This window comes from Eptatretus burgeri, chromosome 12 (assembly GCF_056783735.1).
Source record: "Eptatretus burgeri isolate ZD-2024b chromosome 12, Ebu_testis_v1, whole genome shotgun sequence".
NCBI classification, from domain to species: domain Eukaryota; kingdom Metazoa; phylum Chordata; class Myxini; order Myxiniformes; family Myxinidae; genus Eptatretus; species Eptatretus burgeri.
The window spans coordinates 75,076,380-75,086,861 of record NC_140972.1 but is presented as its reverse complement, the minus strand read 5'-3'; the positions used below and the strand labels follow the sequence as shown (position 1 = coordinate 75,086,861).

Genomic DNA, 10,482 nt, shown 5'->3' with positions numbered 1-10,482 from the left:
TCGGCAAAAGACTTGCGGGTCGCTTGGGATTCATACTGGAAGGTATGCAGGCGAGCGTGAAGAGGATTCAGTACAGCATACAGTACATGCGCAGTAAAGTGAAAGTGTGTTTATGCGCATCCTGTGTGATTGTTGTTTTTTGCAGGCAGTTTGAAAGTTTTTTTTTTGCGTTTTTCCTTGCAATGACATTACGATAGGCATAAAATGTTTGCGATAATTGAATAATTGGTCATTAAAACTAAATTACGAATAATCAAAACTACGATATGCGAACTTCCGGGTAGCGAGGACTTACTGTGTATATGTATATGTGTGTGTGTGTATATATATATACCTTCCTCTTCTTCTTTCGGCTGCTCCCGTTAGGGGTCGCCACAGCGGATCATCCATTATGATCCTCATAATGATTTGGCACAGGTTTTACACCGGATGCCCTTCCTGACGCAACCCTGGTCGCCTCTTATGACACAGGGATATGGTACACCTATTCTAACCGGGGCATACACCGGGCCCAGTACACTGGTACTCACTTTGCCGACCTCGAAAGGATGACAGGCTGTCAACCTCCTGGTGTGTATTAATTCAAGCGGCCAAAGGGGCTTGAACTCAGGACCTTTTGGATCCCAAGCCGCTACCCTAACCACTACGCCAACACCATGCTTTATATATATATATATATATATATATATATATATATATATATATATATATATATATATAAATATAAATATATATATATATATATATATATATATATATATATATAAATATAAATATATATATATATATATATATATATAATATTGCCTATGATCTGACCCTGACCCTATGCCTATGAGTACCCCCAGCACTTGTGCAAAATTTGCTGTAGATCAGTCCAGGTGTGTGGAATTTTATAAAAATGAAACGAAAAGCCATCTCTGGGAACATTTCCACAAACGAACTATGGTCGGAGGCTAGCCGGGGCTCAGTGACAGTACTGAAAAGAGACCAATGAAGGGTGAGACCGAGATTAGGCATTCCCGGAGGCCACTTCGGGGACTGAGGGGAAAAGGGAGCATGGATAAAGAGACTGCTTGGTCCACGAGTCGTGGTTCCTTGCTTGGGTGAAGATGGATGCTTCAAGACCAGGGAAGGTTCCTTTCAGTCTTAGAGACTCATGAGTGGAGATGATGACCGGTGGTGACGGTGCGTACACACGCACACACACATACATGAATTGTGATTTTTCACAAACACGTTGTTCACGATTGTGAGTTACACACATATTATATACACAAATATTATACTGTATACTGTATATTACAAATACACACATCTTATACATGACACGTTGTATTGTATATTATATGCGCACATATTCCAGGTGACATATATATATATATATATATATATATATATATATATATATATATATATATATATATATATATATATATATATATATATATATATATATATATATATATATCTCTCTCTCTCTCTCTCTCTCTCTCTCTCTCTCTCTCTCTCTCTCTCTCTCACTCACTCACTCACTCACTCACTCACTCTCTAACTCACTCACTCACTCACTCACTCACCACACACTCACTCACTCACTCACTCACTCACTCACTCACTCACTCACTCACTCACTCACTCACTCACTCACACACACACACACACACACTAAGGGAGGTGGATACTTTGAGACTTGGTAGGTCTCCATTCCATCTCCTGAAACACACCCACATGTGGAGCGAGCAGTCAACAGCTTACACACACATGAAGGTGGATACTTTGAGATGTGAGAGGGCTCTGTTCTACCTGATGAATTCCTCACATGGAGATGACAACCAACCAGCGCACACGCACACGCACACACGCACACTCTTGTATGTACCACATGGATGCTTATTCATTTCAATTTTCTCAAAATGCCCACTGAATTCCAGATGGCCGCGTTGGTAATACAAAAAAATAGCCTTAACTTAAATGACAAAATTTTCTGAACAGAAAGACATTATAGCACAGGATTACTGATGACTATTAGATACAAGTTCACTTGAATTTCAATCAGACTGGCTGATATTTGCAAGATTGTCGCAATGCTAGTTGTGTATTTATCTATGCGTTTGATATGAACCAACAGACCCTTTTCGGTGTTTAAATCCTGCCACCATTTATAACAACATTTCACATACGAAGCGTATTGAATCGAGTTGTTCACATAATTAGTTAATCAAACTGACGTTATCTGTTACGTTGAAGTGATTCAGCTGTGGTCGCATTCACCACCACACTTGCAAAGAGCAGAGCATTGCAGTTCTGTTTTGATGCACCTGAAACATCCTCAGCGTCCTTTGTCAACCTGACATCCATATCTCAAAAGCTCCTGGCAGGCTTTAAGTTCCTCTTTAGTGTGCTCTACTGTGGTTCCCAATGTTGGTCTTCAGAGCGTTTCCAGTGCCAGAGGATGGTAACTCAGGAGTGGGCAATTGACATTGACCATAACAATGACCTGCTTGGTGTGCGGCCTGTTTAGTGTGCTGGAGATGAAGTTGGGGGAATGTTTTCCAAGGATCTCCCTTTCTGTGTGAAAATAACTTTGTGGACATCGTTTACATCTTTGCAGTCACTGCTTCGGTTATACATCATTATTACAAAGCCTCGTGTGATGGCATTGCAATCACAACAAATTCTTCTGTTAGAGGTTATGCTTGGCATGTGAATGCATGTGTTACCTCTTCATATGCCATCCACGTGGACCAGGCTGTGGTTTCCCCTCAACCAACAATGGCTGATGCTTAGTTACAGCCAGTGAAAGCATGAAAGACACTAAGAGCATGAGATTTTCTGTTCCAATAGATGTTGCTATGTTGTGAACAGCAATGTGTCTGAAAGTTTTCCCACATCTAAACGCAACCCACAACTCATCAACATCCAGTCTAGTGAAAGCAGTGACGGCCAACACCATGATGTCTGCATCTACCGTTCTCACGATTACTTTCAGGAAGAATATGCTCCTTCACTTGAGTAGCATGAATTCAGCAGATGCAATTGTCACCATGCATTCGGTCTAATTGTGTGGCATACATTTGAGTTAATTCAGCGAATCAGAAAATCGGACTTTTGGCATATTCACTTCGCTTAATTATATGAGCTGTGCGAGTGTTATTCCATGTTCTATTGACTTTTCAGTTTGGCCTGCATCCACTTTTCTGCCTTTTCAACTCTGTTATACAGTGATGATAGATATTGTGTGTGATACATAGCATCCTGTGCCACCATATTGCCTGTGCTTAACTTGGTCAGAAGCATGGTGTCATTCAGCAGAAGCGTGCTTTTTCTAACATTACCATCAACACTGAATCTAGATGCTCTGTGGAGTTCACCTGAGCTTTATTCGCAAAAAAAAGCGATGAAGTGCACTTTCTTCTGTAAGAATGCATTGAGCAGACTCTTTCTTGCCTTCATTTTCCTTCTCTGTGTTTTTCCTATTCTCGACTCTAATTTCAGGTTACTGAATTTATCCCTGCATGATTTGTGACGTCTAGCCTCTCTCTTTTTTGAAATGTCTGTTATAATTATTCCTCTTCATTAAGGGTGATGACATAATATCAATAGGTAGACATTTCAATTACTGGAATCATTCAATATTTCGAGCATGGCTCTCATATCTGGAACTGACGTGTCATTGCTTAGAGTCAGCTGGATGTTGAAGATTTAGCCCTTTCTGATTTAGCCCTCTACCATAAAATGCACTTTTGTCAGTCTACTTGATCTGCTTTTCCTGGTGTCGTTGACTCTGCTTCCTCCATTGTTTTTCGTAAACTACCACAACCATCACCATGTATTCCTCCCCCACCAATTGCTTGCACTGACACTTTACTCTGATTATCTCACAGAACAGAACCTAAAATAAAGACATACAACAAAGACCTTTACATCTGCATAAACATGGCTCTCCCCAATAGAATGTTGATTGAATTGTTCGAGGGACGTCGTCGTGCAGCAGCCAATCACAATTGTGGGCAGAGCCTATTTGAGGAAACTTATTTTTTGGAGAAACACTTTTCCCATGTTTTTCTAATCATCTGTTGATGACACAGGGATTGATACAAATAGCGTCATTGTACTTCATGATATATATATAGGTTCTTCTTTCATATGCAGCACAATTCTTTGGGGTCACATCATTGGCTGAGGGCGCGGCTGTGCCGTTGATCTTTGTAGGTTAGGGCAGGAATTTGAAATTTCTTCATGGTGCCGGTGATAGCTCGCCTACACTTCACAAGTAACACCATGGGATCTTTAACGTCCACTAACTAATGCTGGCAGACGGGACGCCAGTTTAACGTCCATCCGAGGGACAGCACACACGTTGATAAATCACCCTGCCTATGAAACACTGCGATGACAGCTTATAACTGGGTTGCGATTCAAACCCAGTCTATACAGCTTAAAGGTGAGTATGGGTATATCGGTGATAATTAATAACAATTAAGTGACCAACAACAGCCTTACCCCAGATACCCAGATTTGCACTTTCCACAGCGAGTGACTGAGAATGGCTTTCGCAATTTGGGAGCTAATTTGGTTATATCATTGGCAATGGTGTTGAAATTTAAACAAGTACTTGTAATCTATATATATAATCAAGCAAGTGGATGTGATTATGTGTATATGTATGTATATATATATATATATATATATATATATATATATATATATATATATATATATATACATATACATATATGTATATATATGTATGTATATATATATATATATATATATATATATATATATATATATATATATATATATATATATTGTTGCGAATTCGTGCCCGCTGGCGTGCGAACGGCCACGTAACTCGAATCGCGGCACGTCACCCACCGGACGGACAATTCTGTCGTGACCCTCTCGGACCAACGCCGGGAGCTAGTCACGGGTGGGCCTTTCGACCTCACCACAATCGTGCCAATCGGCCACCCACGTAGGACAGGGTTGTTCGCCAAACTCGACCTACCTAAGTACCCACGCGGATGGTAAACCGGGCGATCGTACCTCGCTGCAGGTCGACTCCGGACACGAGCCGCTTGGGCGTCCCGTTCCGTACTATCGGGATAACCGAGCGGTGTTATCGTCGACCTGGACGGTTCAGATTAATTACCAGGATGTTGCACCCACTACGAACCCCTTACGTGACGCAAGATGGAGGGTCAATAAAGAAAAGACGAAGCGAAGCGGGCACAGTTCAACAAGCAAGCATTTTATTCATAGCCACAGACACAAAGCATGTATATACAGCCATACAGTAATCAAAATGCACATATAACGGCCAAAACAAAAGTAACAATGCAGAGCTACAACCGAATACGCGTACACATGGCAACACTTAAACATTTCTACTTTACGAGACAAAGCGCCACAAGATCCATACAAAAACCCCGAAAAGAAAATGGTGACTTCCCTTTGGGCCGTCGAGTCCCTCTCCCACGTCCGTCGGCGTGGCCGCACATGGCCGCTCGACGCCACGGACGGGGTTTCCGGCGCTATCTTAGCGCGGATAGAAATGGGGGGGGGGGAAACGTGGTTGCTCGAGGTCGTGGTGTGGGGAATGGTAGGCGCTCCGTCCCGCCAGCGGGGTCTCGGGACCGCACCACAGAAGACCAGGCCAACGGGCACCATGAAGAGGAGACAAAGAGGAAGAGCGAGAAGAAGACGAAGAGAGCAAGAGCAAAAGCGCTCCGCCCGTGTCCGACTTTTATAGCCCGGGACTCCGCCCTTCACTCCGCCCCCGTTTTCGGCTCCACCCTCCTTCGAGAGGGTTCTCGAAGAGGGGCGTTCCCGCACCCTGACTGCCTCACGCTGGTCATCCACCAATCGGCGGCGAGCTGCCCTCCCCCCTTCCTTCACACCAAGCGCGGGGAAAAATGGCGAGAAAAACAGGCGGGAAAACCCGCGCGTCCTCGCAGCTCCTTCCTTGGCGCCCTTGTTTGCCGTTCGGAAGCAGACGTAGTGGCGAAGATGTGGTGGCGTAGATGGTGGCGGTGGGGTGGTTGTTGAGTGTGGTTGTTTGAAATAAAAGATAGAAAAAGAAAAACGACTAACTCAAAGCGTCGCAGCCCGAATGGATCACATAAATTCCCTCTATACAACGGGTTTGGGCTAACTACACATGTACCTATGAAGATATCTCACCTGAGGGTCCTTTATGGTGTAATGCGAATTTCCACAGCCATAACACTATATGTATATATATATATATATATATATATATATATATATATATATATATATATATATATATATATATATATATGTATGTATGTATGTTTGTATATATATATATATATATATATATATATATATATATATATATATGTATGTATATACACATATGTATATACACATATATATACATATATATATATATACATATATATACATATACATATATATATATATATATATATACATATATATATATATATATATAGAGTATATTTATATATCTGCTCTTCACCGATTGTTTGGACAGCTGACCCACAATTGTAACCTGAAATACTTAACCTAAAGTACCCAGATGACCGAAAAGACCCAAACGACCCTGAATACCTAAACTACCCTGAGGACCCAAATTACCCCAAGGACCCCAAAAAGATCGAATGGGACTATCTGGGGCCCATGGAAATTTTGCATAATGTAAAATATTCCCCTTACTTCTTCAAGCCCTCAATTGCCCCAAACCACAAGTACTCAATCCCCCTTCCAACTCTAAGTCCTCAATCCCCCCCCCTTCCCAACATCTCAATCTCCCTCTTCCAACTGCATGCATCCTCACCCCCAACTCTCTTTCCTCCCCTCCCCATTTCTTCCTGTCCTTAACAATATTACACAAAGATACACAGAGAACTTTGATGAATGAGAAGGCCATTCAGACTATCATGCCTGCATTGTTCCTGTCCCCGTTTGTTAAGAGCAATGTTAAAAGTAAATAAAGGTGCAACGTTAAATTCACAATCACTTCCCCCCTTTTTTCCCTTTTCCTTCCTATAATTCAAACTGGTGTTTGTTTAGTTGTCGCACTACCCCTCCGACAGTTGTGGGCCGATTACATCCACACTTGCTACATAGGATCAGCATGACCCTGATTAGTATATAGGGGTGTTTTTTTTTTAAATCTTTGCCGGTGGTCTTGGGAAGAGGGAGAGGGATGCGAATTCTCCATGTAAATGTGTATCATGTCATGCCACCTCCAGGTGGGGGAGGGTATTACAAGTCTTCACCATTTACAGTGCAGTATTCCTGTCCCCATGTTTTCCAGTGCAGTGAGGTGTCTTGAATTATAAGCAGTAGGTATGTTTTTGCTTCATGGGGTTTTTTTGGCCTACACAGAGGTGTCACGTGCCTATACACTGCCCAAATAAAGGTTATGTGTCAGAAGAACATGTTGCATGCTTGGAACAGGATCGCCTGCAGGGCAGGTACTCTGCTCGTGTTATGAGTGAGACCAACCACTACGACTATACCACTGCCTGGTGTTGGCATAGCGGTTAGAATGGCTGGCTTGGGATCTTAGGGTCCTGAGTTCGAGCCCCGTTGGCCACCAAATTAACAAATTAAGGTGGGGTTGACTCAGCCTGTTATCCTTCCGAGGTCGGCAAATTGAGTACCAGTGTACTGGTATAATGGTTGTATTGGTGCTGTTCCAATCCTGTGCAAAACTGCAGTGTGGTTATCTTCATCCTGATGAAGCAGCACTTACATGGAAGGAATGAAGGAACAACGAAAATGTCAAACATGATTTCAGAGTGGATTTAAAGATTTAGGTTTAATTTTACGATTATGTTGGCAGCCATCTTGGATTTGGTGGCCATCTTTGGAAAAAAAAAATCACATGGGCCTTTATCAGATATTGATCTGGACATCATTGGCTGCTACTCTGCCAAGTTTCATGCTTTGAGCTCAAAAGTGCACAATACTTTCACCATATTGCTGTACTAAAGGGGAAACAGGTGCACAAAATAAACTAGAGCAAAGTCAATGACATGCTATCGCAAATCCCCACACTTCCCACCGAAAGCAAAGTTGAAAGATGGCATCAAGTTCCACCAAGATTGACCCAATATCAGATTTTTGAGTAAAAAAATAATAATTCCGCTTTGACCATTAGTCCCCACCCTCTGGGGCATGAACCACGAGTCAGATCCAAAAAATCGTTGCAGATTTCATGCGTCCCCCCTAATGTTGTTTGCATCTACAAAGTTTCATTTATAAATGTGCCTGTAATTGTACTTCTTGTTTTTTGACACCGCCCTCGGGGGAGGGTCAACAATTATATTGTTCTTGCACCTTCTTCCCATGTGGTGAGCATATCTACCATAATTTATGCCCAACCATTTTAGAGGTTTAGGAGATGGCGTGACGGACGGAGCCGATTACAATATCACCCACCCCGTACCCCACCCCACGTTGTTTTTTTTAAAAAAGCGTGGGGATAATAATTCACAAACATGGTACAGTCAGTATTTTGTGTTTGTTTATTTTCTGCTTTGGCCACATGTTGACAACAAACCGGTGTTCTAATTTGGTTGATTTCATTGCTTTCACTATGTTTTTGCAGGGTTGAAGTTCTTTATCATGTGCTAACTATCCATTACATGATATCAGACGGGTGTTGTGCTGAGCTGCACTTTGTGATTCATTTTGGGTTATCGGTCTGCATTTTTTTTTTTTATAATCGCTTGTTAATCGAGGATAACTTGTACATGTGACAATGACATTTTTGATCAACCAAATGCAAATTTAGCAGAACACATTTTCTTGTCCTTGTTTTTCACCCTTGGCTGTATCCCAGACCCTGAGGAAACTCATGAAGGCTTCCTTCCCTTCAACAGGCGGCTGCATGCTCGCAGCCATTCTGTCTGGGGCAACGGTAAAGTTGCACTTACGCTCAAGATCTTCCTGAGATAAGAAATGTAGCACCTGCAGTGGTTTTTCCCCTCATTTTATTTTTTCCAGTAAACCTACACTACCTCAAACCTATTTTGTGGTGTATAAGTAAAGTCACAATTATGCTGCAATCCCATGATGGCAAAAAGTTTGCACTTGAGCACCATCTAATGTGCCAGTAAACTAATGGTGCTCATTTTCTCGGGTTCCAGGAAATATGCAATCACGCTTCAACCTCACGAGTGAATAGACACACTCAGAACTCCATCGCCAAATGGATTATAGTTTTGATCTGGCAATGATTTTGAAGCAACAAAAAAAAAGTTTTTTTTTTGTTCGATCATTGTAAGTTTTTTTTTTGTGTATTGATACAGATGTAGTGAGTACATTGATTCATGATTTATTTTGGAGGAAGCTATTAATTTTTTTTAGAGCCCAAATGGTTGAATCTGATGGCACCCTCAGACATTCATCATTTACATCAAAATTTAATTTTGACCATTTACAAAATGAGATTCATGTTTGGTTTAGTTTCTGGATTTTAGAGTTCTACATCACATTGGTTTTGTACTTATTCATTTAAGTGTAACTAGCTTTATACGAGGGCTGTCTTTTTAATTCTAAGATCAGCACTGTAGTTCTACAGCAGGTTGTGCGGTGACACTACATATTGTTGCAGGGCTGGGTATCGATGGCAAGCACGACCACTGGAGGGAGCAGTAGAGTCGGCCCCACCGAACACACCGGAATTTAGGTCGTGACCCTCGGATAAGTCCGAAAGGCATGGGTCCCTTACAGGACCATGAATCACCAAAAATTCGACCACGTGGGGTCGGGTTAATACCCAAACTTCAATATACCTAATTACCCATGCGGCAAAGCTACCGGGGAATTCACACCCTCGAGCGGAACAGCTGTTACCGTGCCCGAACCGTGTGTAACCCGAGCGGAGGTCACCGAGGCCTGTCAGTCCAAATGAACAATTTACTGCCTCGCTATTTCTCAACACACACTGTGCTAAGCCAATGAAAGAAACACAGGAACGAGCTGAAACATTTAACAAAAGGGATATTTATTTATAATGGGGCAGGGAAGCACGCAAGAAGGCAGAGTTAACCGAATAAAAGGAATTCAATATACAGGCAAAGGAAAGCACTTACACAATTCTACTTAAAAGACTGGGCCCACGGACGGACACACACACACACACACACACACACACACACACACACACACACACACACACACACACACACACACACACACACACACACACACAACCAAAAAGACATGGTGGCCACGGCCTTTATTATACCCCAGCTCGGAGGGAAGGTGAGCTAGAGGTAAGATCTCTGGCTTGGACCTTCGTGCGGTTCTCGACGATCCGGCCCGGCGGGACTCGAACCCGCAACACGATGCCGCTCCAAGCACCAGGTACGGAGGGTAGCGTTGGGCGCTGGCACGCTCCTCCGGCTCGCAGGCAGGCAATTCTCGGCGGGAAGACTCTCTCAGCACCCAACCAACGAACCCTCCGACTCC

General features: G+C 42.5%; 1 protein-coding gene across 7 annotated transcripts in view; it reads left to right on the top strand.

Annotated features, from left to right (window-relative positions):
• The window catches only part of LOC147015929 (metal transporter CNNM2-like), a 144,596-nt gene that overhangs the window by 79,653 nt on the left and 54,461 nt on the right, over positions 1-10,482 (top strand). For 5 of the 7 annotated variants that reach the window (XR_015049926.1, XM_085848554.1, XM_085848553.1 and 2 more), the window contains exon 6: positions 8,849-8,926. The exons of the other annotated variants lie outside the window; for them this stretch is intronic. Coding sequence is in view for 4 of the 5 variants with exons in the window: in XM_085848554.1 (XP_085704680.1) it covers positions 8,849-8,926 (78 nt within the window). In the remaining variant the exon portion in view is untranslated. The remainder of the gene's footprint in view (positions 1-8,848; positions 8,927-10,482) is intronic. 7 annotated transcript variants of the gene reach the window in all.